A 20,700-nucleotide genomic window follows, 5' to 3' on the forward strand; every position below is an offset into this window, starting at 1 on the left:
TGGAGAGAATGCTGGATATGGAAGAGCCTGGGAATTCAGTGGCTCAAATTGGCTGGCGATTGGATTATCATTTAGGTGATTCACGTAAGAGTTTTCTGCTCTCCTTCCAGGTAACATTGTTCCCTGGGGAATGGGGGAGGTGTAAACAAGGACCTTTGGTGTTGGTGTGATGGGAGATTACCAACTTCTTGGTGGGCGGGGTTCCCCCCCCTCCCCCCCCCCCCCCCCCCCCCCCCCCGCTCTGGCCGAGCCTCTCCGTAAAGACTTAGGAGGCACTTACTCCACTCCCCGGAAAGGTCCGGGTGACAGCATTCTCCACGGCCCCGTCTGGGGGACCTACCTTCTGAACAGAGCTGGGGCGCTCTGGGAAATGAGGGTGACTACAGCCTCCCCCCTTCAGGCCAAACCCCGCTTTTTCTCCGGCCAACTGGAGCATTTAACGCCCCGCGGGCTCGGGCGAGGAAGCAGAGTGGCGTGGGGTTGCGTGCCCCTTGCCCCACGGGGTGGGGACAGAGAGTGGTCAGACGCGCGTTCCGCGGGGCGCTGCGTGCAGAGAGCACCCGGGCGGCCACAGGTGTTCGGAGAGGCAAAGAGAAGGCTGGGGGGCCTGGGCGCGGGCCGGGGGCGCGGCAGGGCTGCGCGGGCCCGGGGTGTGCCAGCCGAGCCGCCGCAGCTCACCTGCCCGCGGGGGCGGGGCGGGGCGCGGCGCTGGGGCGCGCCTGCCTCCAGCCTCCCGCCTCCCGCCCGGGGAGGAAGCGGAGGGGCGCGGTGTAAACAGAGCGGCGGCCGTGATGTCAGCCGGTCACATGGAGCCTCTTATGGCTCGGGATGGCTCTCGGCGGGCGGGCAGCTGCGGCAGCTGCTGCTGTGGCTCGGGCGGCGGCGGCGCGGCGGCGGCAGAGGGGGCTCCGGGGTCGGACTATCGGCTCTCCCTGCGCTCTCCGCACCGCGGCTTAAATGATGTATTTTGTGATCGCAGCGATGAAAGGTGAGCCGGGAGCCCCGCCGGGGCCGGGTGGGCTGGCTGCTCCGGGGGGCGGGGAGGAGGGCGCGCAGGGGGAGGGGTGGGCGCGCCTGCCCGAGCGCACGTACTGCCCCGGGCTGGGCGCCGGAGCCCCGCCAGGGCCTTCTGGGCCACAGCAGCGGCGCCACCTGAGCCCGGCCGCGGGATCAGCCTGCCTCCTGTAGGGGGCAAAGGCGCACGGGCTGGACCCCCCTCTTCCGCCCCCTCTGACTCCTGTCAGCCGCCCAGGTCCGCCTGGCACCCGGCGGGGCTCTCGGAAGAAAGTTTGCTGGGAGTCGCGGCGCTTCTGGAAGGGAGGGTAGGATCTGGGGAGCTCGGAGGAAGCCGGGGACGCCCGCGGTCGGTCCCCAGGGCCCGCACCCCAGACAGCTCCGGCCTACGTAGGGAAGGCGCTGCGGCCGGGCCGGGCCGTGCGCGCGCGCGGGGACGCGATGTCATCCCTGGGGACTGGTCAGCGCCCCAGGCCTTGCGCCCTCCCCCCGTGGCGGCCCGAAGGCCCCGAGCGGCCGCGGGCCGGGAAAGTGCGGCCGTTTTCACTCTGCGTCCCGGCGCGGCTACTTACGAAAGCGCCCGGGCCCAAGCGAGACGGGCTTCTCGAGCGTGCCAAGACTCAACCGGCTGCCGCCCGCAGCCGCAGCGCACCCCCACTGGATATTTTGCGTTGTGGAATGGACGTGGGGAGGCAACCCTGCCCACAGGAGTCGCGGGCAGCGGTGGAAGTTAGACCGCGGCGAGGGCCGACCCGCGCGTGTTGGTCGCGGTCAAGTCTCCCCGTCCGGCCTTCCGCCCAGATCAGGATTCCTTAGCAGGCTGGTGGGGGATGGCAGGGGGGACTAGTTGAAGAGAGGATCGATTCGAGGTGTTCCCAGGTGAGGAGCAGAGAAACCGAGGCAAGTTAGGGAAGTTTCTAATGAGAAAGCCAAAGTTTGGAGGTGTGCAGGAAGTCGCCTGTGTGGCCCGGAGGAACCGAGCCACGCTGTTAGGACTCTTGCAAACAGCCCTGGAGAAACTCAGCCAGCAGCACGCTGCCCGCTTGTGCGCCAGCAGGTTCCTCCGGGAGATAATCTGCCCGAGCGGCTTCGCGGACCCGGCCGCTGGGAGTGGGGATTTAGAACCCCATCTGCTTGCGGCGCACAGGGAGCCCCTAATGCGCCGCGTTTTTGCAGACCCGGACCGTCCTGCGGGTTCTGCCCATCCGTGCGGGCTCCCGGAGCTCCTTAAACGTTCAGTGGGTTGAGGTTTTGTTGCAGTCCAGGATGAAGGACACTAGTTCGGTGTCTGTGCTGCGTTTACTTTCGGATCACCGAGCTTTGCCTTTCTCCACTAGAGATTGGGTGGCATCTCTTTCATTAATTATTAACAGGCCGAAACGTGCTGGACACTAAGATGAGCTGCTTGAGATGAAATCTTTCTATACGACGTACCCACAGCAAATTTTCTGTCTTTCCCTTGTGGCTTTCGGAAAACGGGATTTAATCATTTTTGGAATATGCAACGGGTAAACGAGGGAAAACCTCCTTGTGTTACACGTTCTTAAGCATCTTAAAATCATCTTGTAAAGAAAAAATGTCAAGTTTTTCTCTATGCCCCTCCCCTCCCCCTCAAAAAAACTTTTATGTTATTTCCTTAGTTTTATTAATCCTCTAAGAATAAAACGACCCAAATAGGCTTTGTGGTTAAGATATTTTCCTCCTTTTTTTTTTTTCTTTAAGCTATAAAATAGATTTTGTTGCTTGGAAGATGTCAATGCCAGTCTTTATCCATTTTATGTAGTATAATTTGTGTTGATTGAGGGAAGGGTGAAAAGCTAAGACTTTCCCCTAATGAACCGTAACTACCAAACAATTAGTAAGGAAAGTATGTTTTAATATTTTAATTTAATGTGATGCTCTCAGTACATACAATTTTGCTTTTGTAGCTCTAGTACAAAGTCGAGTACTATCCCTTGCTAATATAATCATGAGAATCACACAGCCATCATCCCCCAAAAGCTCTAGCCCACACGCTTGTCTTGGAGTGACCTCTGGCTGCCATTAGATAATAGATTCATAGTAATGTGCTTTGAGAAAAGTAGCTCAGTACTGGCGATGCAGTTTTCTTATAAGCGTGAGAGAGAGAGAGAGAAATAGAATGCATCTGGACAATTAGAATATTTCATTTCCAATATCATAACATCCTGTGTTTTAATGGGATTATCTTGCTTTGGTGCAAATTTAAACTGACGAAGTAGTTTGTGGGAAAATGAGGAATGCTGTAAATGTTTCCATATCAGATTTAAGGGGAAAAAAACTGGCCCAGAATCATATTAAATACTTCCCTACTGCCTCTCATTTTTAATAGTTAAATTGGTTCCATATGTAAGAGAGTTTGTATAATTAGATTTTTCATGCAAAACAGAAATACTCTTTACAGTATAGCTTTTTGGTACGTGTATGCATGTGGATGAGGGGAGGAGAAAACAAGCGACCATAAAAGAAAAACATTCTCTTTGTTGGCTGATTACTTGTGTTTTTTAAACATCATTAAGTCAGGCCCTTTGAACTCACCAAGGAAGAAAATCCTTGCCTCTGTGTTAGTTGTCAAGTAAGTTTAAGCTTAAAGTGGTTTCGTGCTTAGAAGTAATACATCTTCATTTGAGCCATTCTCGTCTCATCCTTCAGTTTTGTTTTTGTTTAATTAACAACAAAATTCCAGTACCCTTTGGATTGCTTCTCGGGCAAACAGAGAGAGCCAGCGATAACATTTGTAATCAGGGGAGCACTAGTTCTGCTCATCAGAAAAGTGCATTGGCCAAATGTCCGGCGGCAGCCGAGCGCTGAAAGGAAATGCAAGGACTTCATCAGTTTCTGTAGATTATATACCCCTTAGCTTCTTGAGGGCTCAGCCTGTGCTCATGTAAATGGAGTTAGAGTGAAGGGAGAGGCTTAAAGGGAATTTCTGTCCCATAATAGATTCTTCCCCCAGCACAACTCATGTGCAAAATGCAAACTTCACCTTACTGCTTTGAAAATACTTTAGGTGTTGGTGATGAGTAGTATTTCCAACTCCAATAAATTTGATTTCATAGTTTTGAAGAATGTGGCCGTTCTTTTTACCAAATGAAATGTGAATTTTATCCCTGGTCTTATTGCAAGCGCCCTATCAATGACACCTTTAGCAGGGATTTTTGTCCCATTTTTGTGACCTTTGATGGGTAGGATTGGGAGAAGGGTGATGGCTAGATCTTGAAAAGAGAAAATGTAAATGGCCGCTCCACGGAGCAGAGTTGATCGGGCAAAGAGGGGTCAGTTCTTTTAAAGACAAAGAGGATCTCTGAATCCATTTGTTCATGGGGGTTGGGGGGGGGCAAAGCTCAGACCCTCTATGAAGTAGAGAATATTTTTAAAGCACCATTTTCTTGAGCAGCCTCTTAATTTTATATCAGTCACTTCACTTGAAATGCAAAGTAACATCATACTCAAGTAAACCATTTTGCTCTCAATTTGAGTTGAGTACCATGTAATTTCTTTAAAGCTGCCCAGTTACAAAATAATTTCTAAATGGAAATAATCTGATAGATACATAGATAGATAAATGAATATGATTTAAATCTTAGAGAGTATTTTATAACTAGTAGATAAATTAGTAAATATATAGTAATAGTTGTCACTAGACTCCTTTTTCTCTCACCTTTCCCTTCCAGTCAAGTGAATCACAATGAAATGGATGAGATCAGCAAGTAGATAATTGCAAAGCACCTGCACTAGCACCCAGCCGCTTTGTAATTTGCTCATGGGCATTGAAGGAAATAATATTTACAAATGGCCATTTACTGGGAGAAAAAGTTACTAGATACATGGGTAGATAGATCTGCAGAGGTGGAGTTGGAGTTCAGTTTTCTGAAAATTGTCTTAAATTATTTTAGTCATCAATAAAACCCATCGTATGGAACAAATCTAAGAATACTTTGTCATAGAAATGTTTTGATGCATTTTAAATATTCCCAGTCCTTATTAGTAAGAACTCAAGGTTGCTTTAATCTACATAGTTCATATTTAGTAAGTTTTAGAACCATAGAATCTCAGAATCAGCAGCATAAAATCATGCTTTATGTTTCTCTACTTAAAAAAAAAATAACTTGGAAAGATCCACCAGTGACAACACAGGTATGAATTAACATTTAATATTATCTCCAAGACTATATACCGACTCTCTGAGGAATGATTTGCAAGTTTCCTCTCCCTACTTATAGATCCTCCACTGAGGATACCTCCCTTCCACCCCAACCTTTGAGTCATGGCCTTAGAGATTCTTGGAGCTTTCTGTATTTGTTGGTATTGTGTGTGACGTGATGCATGCTTTTTCAGTTAAATTGTCAGAGTGTAATGTCCAAAGAGGTCTAAACAGATAGTAGCATATGATTAGCCCATGCGCAAAATGCAGGAAGGCAGTTGTAAACTTTTGTATCTGGATTTTCTTTTCAAAGTGACATTTGTTGGGGTGCCTGGCTGGCTTAGTCGGTAGAGCATGAGACTCTTGATTTTAGGGTTGTGAGTTCAAGCCCATGTTGGGTGCTGAGCCTATTTAAAAAATAAAAACAAAAAAATAATAAAAATAAAGTGACATTTGTCAGCCCTCATCATATTATAAGGCGGTAATGTGATAATTTAAAAATCTTTGCTCCCATTAGTATAAAAAGTCATGTTACAACCTATACCATACGTTTGCCGGTGATTTCATTTTTTGACTTTTATTGCCTCTGAAGTTTACTAGGCATTTCATAAATAAATAGATGGATGATGTTAACCTGTATTTGTTTTGTGCTTTATGTTTTACAAACATTCTTCTGTCACTTAATCCTCCATGGAAAGTCACTGATACTCATGGTGTTTGTTTGGAAAAATGAAGCTCATAGAGGTTATGTGCTGTGGCCAAGCACTTCCGGCGGATAAATGGTAAAGCAAGGGCTAGAGCCCTAATTTCTACTATTTTCATGCTGCCTCCCCTGGAGGAAGCTGTAAAAATGTCCTGGATATAACTTTGTCTCTAGTTAGTGAAAATTATAACTCTGGCATTTATAAGAGGAAAAAAATAGATTCAATTATGTAATGCTTTGCTGAGCCTAATATCTTTAAATTACTATTTAATAAAATCAATTTGGTACAAATGGGGTTATTCTTATTTGCTCATCATTAGCTCTCTTCATCCATGATTTTCATTAAGTCTACTTGTTGTAAGAGGATCTGGGTGAAATGTAAGCATTACCTTTGTAAAGAATACAGAATACTATGAAACGCAGCTAACCTATCTCCATTATGAGAGAATCGAGCCAGAGATTTACCTATATGTGTTCCACTTATCTTTAGGCAAAGGGAGCATTTACAAATGCATCTTCTAATTTTAATATGCCTTTATGTAGAAAGCTGATGAATCCTTGGGCTGGTGAGTGTTGTCCTGGTTGTTTCCATAACAGCTGAAGGGCATGATTGTGGACCTAACTCTTGAGAAATCTGTTGTCTTTTAGGAAATCACAGGAGAGTAAAAGTTTCCAAGTGGATCGATCTGCAAAAGCTCATTTCTTCCTTGATGGGTGTTTACTTTTCTGGTGACTGGACTGAGATGTGTTTGTCTGAAAGCAAATAAACATTATTTCATAGAGTCTTGAGGGGAGAAGAAACTTTAAAAGTCATTCAGTTACAGGTCCTATTGGCATTTGGTTCTTCTCCACACACAGCATTCCTGCTAAGTGGTTGTCTGGTTATGCCCGAACACCTCTTATGACAGGAAACTCCCAATTGTTAGAGGTAGCTTATTCCATGTTGAATTAGAAAATTCTTCCTATATCAAGCATAAATCTCTCCTTTGTATTTTTAATCCCTTGATTATGACCCTTTCTTTTGGGACTGTGGAGAGCACATTTAACCCGTCTTTCAGGTGAAAGATTGTCAGCTATTTGAAGACAAGAAGTGTGAAACACACACATACACACAGCTCTAACCCTTAATCTTTGCTGTCCCCTGCTCCCCTCATTCACAGTAGGTCTTCCTGCAATCTTAATCAATTTCTTCCTCAAGCATACTTAAATTTGTCTAAAACCTCTTGACATTTTGCTACCAAAAGTGGAACCCGAGTACTAGTTGTGTTATGACTGACTCAGCACTTAACCACATAGTAAAGACTAAAGACTTGTTAATTTTGTTTTAAAATTTTTGAAGATACACAGGCTAGGCTGTAACTTTAGGCCATCGCATGACCGGTCCCTGTGATATTGTTGTAATGTGTGAAAGTAGATTTTTGACCTGTTCAGAAATGCCTTTAGATGAGCTGAAGTTGATTATTAAATATCTAGGAAAACCAAAGATATTCCAAAAATAATTAATGGAAGATAGAAGCATTGTGAGGTGTTTTTCTCCAAAGTAGTGTCAGAGCTGAGATAAGGCTGCCCTCTAGTGGTTACCTATTCACGGAAAGCTAAAAGCGTAATGGTGCCATTGAATTTCCCATCAGGCTAGTGGAGAGGGTCAAAGGTTGAAATTATTTTCTCAGTTGCTGTGGGGCATTCTTCATCAGATTCCAAAGTGTAATTCATTGTTTTAAATGGTTATTAGAGATGTATCTGTGGGGGAGATAATGAATTTCACAGGTTTGCTTGGGAGATAATAAAGGGAAGTTTTAAAGCTGAATTAGGAAATTTTGTTTGGCTCCATAGTAAATTTTAAAATGTAAATGAGATTTGGTTTGTGAATAAACAATTATTATGACCTTTATGGTAATCCTTGCAATTTTTTTTTTTTAGTTTCAACCTTAATTCTATTCCTCGACTGTCAAATAAAATTTCAAAAGAGACTGTCATTTTTAAAAAAAAAATTTTAATTTTATTTTTGAGAAAGAGACAGAGTGCAAGTGGGGGGAGGGACGGAGAGAGAGGGAAACACAGAATCTGAAGCAGCTCCAGGCTCTGAGCTGACAGCACACAGCCTCACTCGGGGTTCAAACTCATGAACTGTGAGATCATGACCTGAGCTGAAGTCAGACGCTTAACTGACTGAGCCACCCAAGTGCCCCAAAAGAGATCGTCGTTTTGATCAGCATTCTCCCCTTTTAAATCTAGAACTTTTTTTTTTCCAAAAAAGATAAACATTTAGAAATAAGCAAACTATTGGAGTTTTTGGCAATAAAACAATTTTAAACATGGATGCAAAACTATTAACCACTTGATTTGTGAAGACTTGTGGTTAGATCACTTGGTTCACATAAGTGTAAGCAGTTTGCCCAAAATATAGAGTATATGTTATGCAGGACTTTTAGAATATTATATAGAGCTTATGCTTTAAAACAATGGAAGTAAAAATATGTCTGTGTAATTTTTTAGGATAATAGGTAATACAAGTGAATTGTGGGCTCAGATTTTGGTGGTTTATCAAGTGTGAAACAATCGTAAAACAATCTGGTACTTATGTTGGAATCAGAAATAAGTATTGATCCTTAAATATCATGTAAGGAAATGATGCCTTGCAGAAAGAAGCATGAGGATACAGGCTTATATGAATGTTGCATTGCTCAAGAAGTCAAGGCCTCAGAGCTGAGCTGAAAACCAGGATAATAATAATGACAGGTAATCACCAAGATTCTCAAGGGTAACAGTGCTCATTTGTTCCTACTGGAAAGGTGCAATTGTATCTTTATGTGAAAAACAAGGAGGGAGGAGAAAAAGCAAGGAAAACCTACCGTTTAAACTTTTCCATCATAGAAATAAGATAGTGGCTTGGAAGTAAAGACTTGTGGTTAGGTTTCAGATCAGTTATTGAAGCAAACCGTTTTTCAGATGACGCCACCCAGAAGTGTGATTCTTTCACCACATGAGAAAGATTCTCTTTCATAGAATGTTATTTTCATTTTTCAGTTGTTGGGTTTTTTTCACCTTCTTTTATTTGTTTATTTCATGTCACATCTTCTGCAGAACACGGAACGTAAATAACTAAATAAATTCGTTTCAGCAGATACTTAGTAAGTGCCTACTGTGTGCTTTTATAGAGCAGAGACACCCTCCTCCCAATTATCTCTTAAGCCGTGAATCAGCATCTAAAAAATGCACCGGGAGATTGGCAGCCACACTTAGCCAGAGAAGGCTGTTTTAAGACCATTGCTCTTCTACGTTTGCAGCTTCTGTGAGCTACACGCCATTTAAAATAAAGGAGAATTTGCGACCCACAGGAAACGTTACTATAATTGAATAAAGCCAGTCATTCTACTTCTGTGTGAACATGATTTCCTTCCAAATCAGCCATAGGTTAGCTCTAAAATCCTGCCGAAAGCAGTGGTTCTGAAACTTAAGACTGCAACATGTAATCCACAGAGTCTGTTGAAAAGGCCGATTCCTAGGTCCCCCCTGGAGAGAGCCTCACTCTGTCAGTCTGGTCCTCCTGACCCAGGAAGCCCTGTGTTTACAAGTGTCTCCAGGGATTGGGATTCAGGTGGTCCTCAGACCACCAATTCAAATAGTCCTCACCTACTGGAGCTGGGATGAGCCTGGGATTCTCTAGCCCTTCAGCGGTTCCTAAATATCCTTGATCTTCCCAGTCGACTGGGAAGCATTCAAAAAAACAAATGCCCCTCTCCATCACCACATGAGTGGATCCTGCTTCTGATAGTCTGGGGTAAGACCAAGGAATTTGAATTTGTAAAAGCTCTCTGGTGGCTGAGGATCCGGTAAGTTTGGGAAGCATCGCTCTGGTCTAACCCTCTTTGACTAGTGTGGAAAGTGGAGCTCAGAAAGGTGAACAATATTAGGCTAAAGCACAAGCCTTTGTTTAGTTCTCGGAATCTCCTTTCGAGCTTAAGATGCCCAACATGAGCAGTTCCCACCATTATTTGGATGTAATTAACACACTTGAGATAATCTTCTGATTATCTCGGCCTTTCTATACCACCGTGTGGGAGGAAGTGGACATAACCCAAATCTGTTAACCCAAGTGGCCCAAGCAGGCAGAACACCCTGAGACTTTGGTGTGGCAAATGCCTTTGATACTTTCCAAACACTGTGTGCCTTTTCTGCATAAATCTTCCTAGGCAGCTCTGGCCTTCCGGCATTCGGTGAGCCCCGGGGCTGGGTCTTGCCACCATGGTGACCACTCAGTAGGGCTAGGTTAGGGATTGTGCCACAGGAGTCAAGGCCAACTCCGGTGGCAACAGTGATGTCTTTTCTGTGTTGCTTTTCTCAGCAACAAAGTCAAGGTGTTAGCACCTGGCTGTCTCATAGTGCTTCCTATTTACGTGTTTCTCAGGCCCTGCACACCTGGCGGGCCTGCCCACTTCCAGGCGCTGGAGGTAACTAAATACGAATGAGGCAGACGCAACCCTGCCTTCATATAGCTTAGATTCTAGGATGATGAAACAGACAAAATTAGAACTGCTTGGGTGATGTGGAAGGCAGCCTGCTCCCTTGCACACCACAATTCCAGACCCCTCTTTCTTTGGAAAACGGCCGTGCAATATCCCATTATTGTGGCAGGTGTGCTGCTGGGACTGTGGGAGCCACAGTGAACACAGTGGGCTTAGTCTCTGGCCTTGGCGAGTGTCCATTCTGTTGGGAAGAGGCAGATAATACCTAAGTGAACACATAAATGAGCCAGATAAGAACAGGTAGTAACAACAACAAGGCTAACATGGCAGACAGTGTGACAGTTTAGAAACGCGTATGGCCTCATGGGCAAATTTCAGGGAACAGAATCCAAGAATGTTTTTTCCAACTGATGGTGAACGTTTGGCAGTAGACTCAGGAAGGAGCGTAGAGGTCATCTGGTCCCTTAGTTCTCAACCTTCTCTGCACAGTAAACTGTCTACAGAGATTTTTAAAGATACTCAAGCCCAGGCTGTCTCCGAGGCTCTTATTTTATCAAGTATTGTTCATTTTTAAGCTTCCCGTATGATTCTGGCTGAGAAACCCCCAAGTCCAACACCCTTACTTTACACATGAGTCGTTGGTCCCCACTGCAGGGAAGCAGCACTGAGTGGTGCAGACCACTTCCCGCTCCATGTTGGGTGGGGGAAGATGTGGGTTCTCCTCCCAGATCTACTACTCAAATTATTTTCCGGTTACCTCAGTTGCTCATTTTTCCCATTTGTTAAGTTGGAGAGACCGGAGAGCCATCAAGGTCTTTTCCAGCTCTCCCATTTGATGAAGTGTTTGTATTAAAACAAAAAGGTGGTCTGGTTTCTTGTTCAAGACTTGGAAGAAACAGATGAATGCCTTCTAGTTTCCTTATTCCCCCACCTCAACCCTCAGTTGCTGTAAGTGCTTTAATCAGCTAATCCCTTCCTTTCAGAAGTAAAGAAAATTTAAGATAGAAAGAGGTGATTACTTTTGGCCAACTATTTAAATGTAAGCACAAGCAAGCTTTCATTAATACTAATAATAAATATGCCCAGACTTCGTTCTGGTAAATTACAGAAATATTTATCAAATTCTGTCCCAAAGCCTTTCCCCTTTTTGATGGTTGAGTTAAAACCAAGGAGGTTGGGGGCAGGGAGGTTGCGTAAAAATGGAAACCCTGGAATAGTCTTAACTCTTGCATACCACAGTAATTTTATTCCTTACCAAATATTCCAGGCCAGAAACTCAACAAAACTTTGAGTCTGTCCTAATATATTATTTGCAGTTTATTAGCCAGCAGAAACAGTGTATCTCCTATGTTGCCAGCTTACAAAAGGGAAATAACAGAAGTCAGCTCTGTCATGAAAAATAAACTCATTGTACTTCCTCATTTGAAATCCAGTATCTCCAAGAACTTGGGTTTCATTGAAACATTTATTCAGAAAGGTAGCAGTTCATTATTAGCCAGGCTTGTGTGATGTAAGCACCTTAACTTTATTTCCTTTTGGTGTGGAATGTCCCCAGTGGGGTTTGATAATATTCAGCAGTTCCAGAATTGATAAAGGAGTTTGAAAAGTAAATCTGATGGGAGCAGGTAAATGAAATTAGAGCCGTGTCTTTTTCAACAGAGATTTTTAAAGATGAATATATTGCCTACTTTATGTGTATACATTTAAGAAATGGGACACGCATTGTATACACAGCCATAGGTTTGCCTTACATATTAAATTACGGAAAATCATCTTCCTCTGACTTAAATTGCATCCATAACAGCAAGTACCTTCTGAAATGATACTGTTTAATAAAATAAGTGGTTTGGCAGAAATCTATTTCAAAAGCAGTGTTTCCATCACAAGCAAAATCATGTAGAACAGAAGCGTTTTGTTTCCACCATTGCGGAGAAACAAAGTTGTCTAAGATGAGTTAAGATGTCTTAAAGTTTTGGCCGACTTTCTGAGCCTCCTGCTGGTGTTGCATTCAGAATCCCTTTTAACGTGGCTTGGAAGTTTTCTCTGTGATTTCAATGGCTGCTTAGGGGAAATATTGGCTAAACTACTCATTTTGACTGTTAAGATGGCTTGCGCGTTTTCAGAATGTTTTCATTTGCTAGAAATATGTTCTGCGCTCAGGCTTCTCTTGTTGAAGAAGGTTGGTTACCAGCCATCTGATGATGCCTCAGGGTGTTTACAGACAATGTGGGTGCTGTACTATTTGAGCACAGCCCTCCCCCAACGAAGATAGTGTGGTAATCAGCAGGAATGTGAAAACATGTATTTAAGGGTTGATGCTTGTAAAAGGGGTGCCGTAAAGAAACATGGTTGTTCAGATGTAAGAAATGACTGACAGCTCTCCTTGTAGGCATGCTAGTAACAATAAAGTCTAGAAGTTCAACATCAAAGCGATCACAGCTTACTCCACCAGTGACTTGCACATCAAAGAGGGAGTGCAAGACAAAGGAAGTGCACTGAGGTGTGTTTCTGCCTCACAGCCAGATGCTCAGGGGGAGCTCCCATAGCTCCCTTCATGAATGCAAAGTGATTTTTGCAGATCAGCGTCTTCATTTCATAAATGACCGGGAATATAAAAAAGCAGGGCAAACGAGCGTGGTAATTGCTCCCCATCACTTTAAGTTTGGCTAGGAAAGACTCATCGCACAGAGATGGGTCTCTCTGATTTCCTTAAGTAACGATTTCTGTAGCAGTGTGGGCAGCTCTAACGTCACCGAATAGAATACAGGCAATTATTCACAAAATAAGAGAGTACAAATTGGATATATTTCAAGTGCGTTGTGTTGAATTCTGCTTGAGAACAGAAAACTGGACCTAAGTTTGTAGAGTTATGCCTTTCTTTCTTTCTCTCTTGCTTGCTTTTTAATTTTTTTAAATTAACCTTGTGGGTGGATTTTTGCTGAATCAGGTATGCATTACTTAACAGGTGTGTGTGATAATGAAATCTGGACCTGTTAAACCGGCTCTTAATTAATTACCAGATCTGTACCTCAGTTCTCTAACTCAAATGGCTGGTACTCCACAATGCCAAAAGTAAAACAAGAACAGCCTAGATTTGACTCTCCCCCCCCCCAACCCTTAATATTAAATTGAAAATAAAATTAACCATGCAAGGATTATGGGTGATTTGAAATACTGTGCCTTTTTTTTTTTTTGCTTGCCTTTGAAATTTGAAGTTCTTTTATAGTTCGTCTTCAGTAATTTACTCATTTTTAAATGCTATTGAAAAATAGTAGTGCTCTGTGTAGTCATTAATAAATACAAAGCAGCTCTCTCAAGGCTCTGGGGAGACCTAATAAACACAACTGTGTTACTAATTGATGCTATACTGAGCTGACAAAAGTAGTGCATCGGTAAACAGAAGTTAGAAAGCAAAAAGTTAAAGAACTATAGGGGATTATGTAGACATCAAGGGTTGGAAATTATAATAAGGCCTCTTTAGGGGAGCAGTAATTTGCATGTGGCTGAATTAGGACACCCAATTATTTCTGAGGACACTACTAAGAGCTCATCTGAAATACCCCTGAAGTGAAAGGCTTGGGAGGGTTGGGTGTTAGATGGGATAGAGGGGGGACTGAGCAGGTCATATTTCCTGTAACTCATGATAGTTTTCCCAATAGCTTGTTAGAGCAGCTTTCTTTGTTAGGGAGGAAAATGCTGATGAAATCAAGAGTACTGCAATTTCTTTGTTCTATACACACAATTTATGTTGAATTGCCACAATGGAATTTTTTTTTTTTTCAGCAGGGAGGGCAGGAGGGTGGAGACAGAAATAAACCTTTTAAATCTTCTTTATGTGAACCCCACAAGGACATAAACACTGAGCAGATTAGAGAGTGGATTTATGCTGTTAGTGTCCTCTATGCCGTGGTCCTCAGTGTGGGATCCAGGCACCCCTGGGGGCCCCAAGGCCCTTCCCGGGTTCCAAGAGGTAAAAACTATTTGTATAATGATACTGAGATACCGTTTGCCCTTTTCACTGTACTGACCATTTGGCATCAATAGTGCCAAAGCCTTGGTGGGTAAAACTCCTGGCATCTTTGCAGGAATCAAGGCACGGACACCGACTTGGACAAGTCGTCATCGTATTTGATATTACTGCGGGCTTGCTGGTAACAAAACATTGCCAGGTTCATTTGAGAATGTCCTTGATGAAGCAGTAACAATTATTAAGTGTATTAAATTTCGACCCTTGAGTCCAAGTCTTTTTAATATTCTTTATGACAAATGGGAAGTACACATAAAAGCGCTTCTGCTACATGCTGAAGGAAGATGTTTGTCTCCAGGGAAAAGTACTGTGCCGTTGAGTTAATAGCTGAACTAGCTGCTTTCTGAGTGGACTGCCATTGTACTTACTAGGACGACTGACTCTAGCTATTCAGACTTGGGTATAGGTCATTTATTTTCTCAAAAATGAACCAAGTGAACCCATCATTTCAAGAAAAATAGCGGGCAGTATTTATTCCCGATAAATTCAAGCTTTCAGGCAAATAGAAGTTTGAAACACGTGCATCCAACACCATTCATTTGACTGCCTCTCAGTATTTAAAGACTTTTCTGATGATGTAGGTGGTGATATTAATAAACGTGATTACTTGGTATAATCTCATTTGGTAATGAAATATGTCAACATCTGGAAGAGCTTCGTAACTCAATGAACTAATGGTTTCCAAGTGGCCAGTACATGGGTAGAAAGATCCGTTCAGAGTACAAAATACAGAGGCACCTGGGTGGCTCAGTTAAGTGTCTGATGCCAGCTCAGGTCATGATCTCAGGGTTCGAGCCCTGCGTGGGGCTCTCTGCTTTCATTGCAGAGCCTGCTCCGGATCCTTTGTCTCCCTCTCTCTCTGCCCCTCCCCCACTCTCTCTCTCTCTCTCTCTCTCTCTCTCTCTCTCTCTCTCTGTCTCTCTCTCTCTCTCTCTCTCTCTCTCCCCCTCTCTCCCCCCACCTCTCTCTCAAAAATAAATAAACATTAAAAATAAATGGGCGAAAAAAATAAAATAAAATAAAAATAAATGGGCGCCTGGGTGGCTCAGTCAGTCAAGCTTCCGACTTCAGCTCTGGTCATGATCTCCCAATTCGTTCTCACAAGCCCTGCGGTGGGCTCTGCGCTGATGTGAGGAGACTGCTTGGGATTCTCCCTCTCTCTCTGTCTCTGTGACAGTCCTGCTCATGCTCTCTCTCTCTCAAAATAAATAAATTAAAAAAAAAAAAAAAAGAAAGACACCAGTACTTGGGGAGTTTTGGTGTAGTATCAAAGGCTATCCAAAATTATCTGAAAAAGCTATAAAATATATCTCCTTTTTCCAGCTATAAATCTATGTGAGGCCTGATTGTCTTCACTTCAACCAAAAGAACACAACAGATTGAATGCAGAAGAAGATATGAGAATCCAGCTATCTTCCATTAAGCTAGAGATGAAAGATGTGTAAAAATGTAAAAAAAAAAAAAACAAAAACAAAAAGGAACTCTTCTGATTAACCATTTTTGGGAAAATATATTTTTCCTAAAAAATACTTTGTTAATCTGTAATGAGCTTATTACTGTTATTTTTAAATTAGTTGTAAGTAAATATTTTCTCAGTTTCCATTTCTTACACAGTAATTATTGATATATAACCCACATAAACAAAAGCTCTTTCGGGCTTGTAAGTACATAAAGGGATCCAGACACCAAAAAGTTTGAGAACCACTGATGTATGGTTTACTCTAGGAGACAGGAGATTTTTGTGCCAAAGCACGAGGTAATAATAGAAAGGGCTTTAAATTTAGATAAATTTAATTGATGAGCCGTGAATTCTATATTAAGCAAAACTCTTTCAAACATGGATTCAAGAACAAGTTTTCTAATGTCTATTTTCGTTATAAAGTCTTTCCCTTTAATGGCCACAGAAGACCAAAATCATTGCTGATGTTACATTTTCAGAGTTGTCTTCTTTTTTTAATACAACAGAGATTTGGCGTAAAATTGTGGTTTACAGAGGCTTTACGATTTATCTTTAATCATCTGCAACCTACATTAGCAAAAACTGTAGTAAATTACTGCTGTTTGTCTTTTCAGTTTGGGCTTATACTGAGGAAAAAATATTTTGTACCATTAGTGCAACTTCCAGAGCTATCCCCAAATCCTGACAGACGGGAGACTCTCCCAGTAATGGGGGCGCTTTGGGGACTTTTACTACTGTCTGCAGTGATGGAAAGAAAACCCTCACGGGTCTTGCCACACAAGGGAAGGATCCCCTCACCCGCTGTCCATCACCTGTGCTCCCTCAGACCTTCTCTAGAGGGAAGAGTTCTGCCCAGGTATCTGTTGGCACTGAGAGCGTGGCAAGAAGGCTGAGCCTTCGACTAACTTCAGATGTGCTTGGCAGAATCAGTTCCATTTACTAATTAAATGTATCAAAGTCCAACCTTCTCTGAAATGTCTTGTGGAAAATAGCATGCAGTTAGAAAGCCATGCTCAAAAACTTGTTAATTTTATAATCGCTTTGTTGGCATCTAACATATAGGCATTTATGTTGTCCTCTGTGGCTGGGCCATTGGCCTCTTCGTTGTTATCAAATAGGGGGCACATGGGTTCGGGTGCCATTTGGTTTCCTATCAACAAGCTGTCCGTTGATTGGGAGCAAATGCATTTTGGTACATTCTGCTTTTCCAGGGTCTTGCTCCTGACTCTGGTAATTCAGGGAGGAGTTGGCACCCCTAGAGCCAGATTGGTGTCAGGGTATCGGGATCCCTCGCTCCTGGCACGGTTTTATTAGCCAATTAAAGGCATCGGCTGAAACATACTCACTGTGTAAACAGAGGTTGTACAGTGGCCCCCAGCTAGCCTGGCCGTGAGAAAAAGCACCTCATTTCCTCTTGGATCTGCCCAAAATGAGGAGGGCTAAGGGGAGTGAGATGGCCTAGTTTCAGAACAGCTCGCAATGATAATGTGGGGGAAGGATGGGAGTGGAGAGGAAGGAAATGAAGATGGCATCCTCTCTCCCTGGGCTGTTGAGAAGGTGAAGCTGTAACCTTTGCAAAAAGGGTGAGAGAAGTAACTACATGCCTACTCATGGTGAAAAAGAAAACCAAACTTCCTCCAAATGCCCAAGATAATCATCCTCTTTGAGGTGAAATGGCTCTTGAAACTCTTAGCATTTTCTTGCGAACTGAACTTAAAATAATACATTTTACACATTATGTTTGGCCTTATTCACTGGTCTTGACCCAGGTGTAGGAAACTATTTAAAAAACCAAAAGGCATTTTTATTCTTGATCTAGGAGTATTCACTCTCTGAAAATTCATCAAGCTTACATTCATGATGTGGGCCTGTTTCTGTAGGCATGTCTCACTTGAGTAAAAAGCTTACTAAAAGGCTAGGGCATTCTAGTACATTTTTAACGTAAATAATACACTCAGTACTGACAAAATTCTCTAGACCCAAGGCTTTGGAATTTTTCACTGTCATTTAACACACGTTTTGTTTATTCTCTATTCCTTTGTACCACCACCTCACAAACGTAAAATTGAATCTATGACTGTACAGAAGGGAAAATAAGACATTTATATTAGTCAAGTATGTCTACAAAGCCATAACTATATCACAGAGACTTGAGAGCAGCCCTGTGGTTTTCTTTTCTTTTTCCCTCCCTCCCTCCCTTTCTGCCTGCCTTCTTCCTCCCTTCCTTCTTTCCTTCCTTCCTTCCTTCCTTCCTTCCTTCCTTCCTTCCTTCCAGCATTGGCTCTTGAATGACCTGTGAGGAAGGTAGAAGGAGAAAGTCAATCAGAAGACACTGGGATACTGTTATAGGAATAAGAATTTCTCTGAAGACTTCATGCTTCCTGTGTGCTTTTTAGCTCTTTGCCAGAGGTTCTGACCCTCCATAAGGATGGCCTCAGGCAAATGGGCTGTTTTCATAGTCCAGCATTTCCCTTCTCATGCTCTTTGGGGTCTCCTGACTTAGCAGCCGACGGCAGCGTCGCCCTCCTTCTGCATAAATATTGAGTAGTGCACCTCTCCCTTCCCTGTGCCCTGACTCAGTGCTATGGTCTTATGTTTCCTTCTCTCCTGGCTCTTCCAGGTGGCATGGCTGAAATGAATAGGAAGGAATGTGAGACATTTGGCATCGGTGTAAGAGCATGAGTGGATTTGGAGATATTTCCAAATAGGAGGTTAAAGTCCCAGAAATGCTACATGCTAGCTGAAGGATCTTGGGCGAGTCGCATACCTCTCTAAACCTCCGTTTCATCAATTAGAAAATAATAAAGAAATTGACCTCACAGGGGTTTTAGAAAGTAGACAGTAATACATAGAAGGTGCTTCCTACAATGCCTTGCCCGTAACAAGTCCTTAGTACATAGTAGATGCTGAATAAGTGCTGTGATTAATATCACTCTGTTCACATGGGGAATGGTACACATCACGTACACAAGTTTGCAGTAGGGGCAATGACGTCACCCCATCTTAGCTGGTGCACACTTTTAATGCCAGTGCCCTGGCATCTTAACAGAGGCCTTTGCTGGTGCCCAGAGATAGCAGTTACGTGATCTGATCAGATGGGGGTTGACCGAAGGGGCACTTTGATGATATTCCTCATCATATAACATAGGAGGCTTCTGATTCTTTATTATCCCAAGCACTGCCACTGTAAACAGCACTACACATCCTAAGCCTACCATGTTTAAAGTGCTTCTTCTGTGCCAAGCGCTGTGAAGTGCATTATTACCACACTGAATACTCATGTGAGCCTTTCATCCTTCTTTTTACAGAGTTGAGACTCCGAGAGACAGAACATCCATCCAGGATCACAGAGCTAGCACTTAGGGAGGCCAGGCCTATCTGACTCTCAAGGCTGTGTCTCTAGCCTCCTTGTGATTCTGACCCAAGATCGCAGCACCACAGGACTCCCACAAAAACACATTGTTCCAGACTCGGAGATGGGGTCATCATACACATTGGGGTTGGGGGCTCTTTCAGACCACTTCGGTGGAATGAGGGTAGGTAGTACAGACACAGATATTTACTGAGCCTCTGCTGTGCCAGGCACTGTGTACAAAGTATTAGACCCAGAGAGATGAAGAGAGGTGTAGTCCCTGCCTGCAAGGATCTCCCAGGCCATTAAGGACCTGAGGTGGACATACAATCACAACACAGTGAAGTGCCAGCTGAGAGAAGGAGAGATGCAATGAGAACATACAGGAAGAGCCCTCCTCAGGCCGGGGCAGGAACAGCCCTCTGGAGGGAGGCGGTAAAGGCCTGGCTGAGCTGTGAAGTGAAGGAAGGTACTCCCAGCAAAGAAGAGAGCTTGCGAACATTCTCAAAGGGCTAGACAGGGAGTAAGGTGAGTTGGTGGACGGCAGGTAGTTGAGTGTGGCCTGTGGGACTGCAGGAGATGAGACAGGTAGAGGAGTCCAGTGTGCTTCAGACCACAAAAGACCCTGGCTGGCCTTCCAAGGGAGTTGTTCTCTATCCGGAAGTGGGTGGGAAGCCACTGAAGGAGGTTGCCCAACATTTTCAAGGCGCATGGAATCATTAGGAGCAATCAGATGTTCCTGGCATCTTCTTTTCCCCCTTAATCACTTCAGGGGGAAGAAATAAAAAAAAGCTTTTTGGATGTAGCAAAGGACCCTTCTATGGTATGATTTGGGTTTCTGTGTGGACACTTTGCCTCTTGTGTGCTCTCGAGAGAGATATGAAAGGCATCCGCCACAAGACTCCTTCAATGGGTTTTTGCACTTTGCTTGTTATAAATTGATTCAGGGACTTCATTATGATGTCGCTAAGATGAATGGGGCAGTAGTGTTTTGGCTTGCGCTGTCAGGAGGAGGGAAAACAAGTTTCTGTGGTGCCGCAGTTCAATCACGCTGCTTACAGAAGTAGGGCCATGAAAGGATGAAGGAGTGTGTCTTTGATACTAGAAACCCTGTAGCCCTGTTGGTGCTACAAGCGAATGCTTAAATTAAAGGTTGGAGCCAGCTTTCAAGTGTTGACTGTCGAGCAAAAAGCTCAGCCCACACTCGTGCACTTACTCAAGCTTGTTAAAATAAAAATACACTCTCGGCGAGGCTCGTGTCACAGCTAGTGTAATTATTACATTGAAGATTGTTGTTTGAATTTGAGATGCTGGAGCACTCGTTTATTTAAAGATATGCTTGGCAATTTAATACATTAGTCAGGACTTATGCCCACACCATGGAGAAGTAAATATCATTGCCAGCTGCCTCTCGGGTTGTTTCTCCTTCACACGTTCAAGGTAAACACTGGCATTCGGCAGAGTTATCCACAGTGCAGGTGATTTCACTTCCTTTCCATAGTAGCCCAGTTCCTTAA

General features: G+C 43.7%; 1 protein-coding gene across 4 annotated transcripts in view; it reads left to right on the forward strand.

The window, feature by feature from the left end:
* RORA (RAR related orphan receptor A) overlaps positions 1 to 20,700 on the forward strand; it is a 714,362-nt gene that overhangs the window by 610,150 nt on the left and 83,512 nt on the right. Inside the window, exon 1 of one of the 4 annotated variants that reach the window (XM_027067400.2) lies at positions 779 to 988. The exons of the other annotated variants lie outside the window; for them this stretch is intronic. Coding sequence (XP_026923201.1) covers positions 958 to 988 — 31 coding nt within the window. The 5' untranslated portion in view covers positions 779 to 957. Of the gene's footprint in view, positions 1 to 778; positions 989 to 20,700 lie in introns of those variants that run through there. 4 annotated transcript variants of the gene reach the window in all.

The sequence above is a fragment of the Acinonyx jubatus genome, chromosome B3 (genome assembly GCF_027475565.1).
Source record: "Acinonyx jubatus isolate Ajub_Pintada_27869175 chromosome B3, VMU_Ajub_asm_v1.0, whole genome shotgun sequence".
Classification (NCBI taxonomy): Eukaryota; Metazoa; Chordata; class Mammalia; order Carnivora; family Felidae; genus Acinonyx; species Acinonyx jubatus.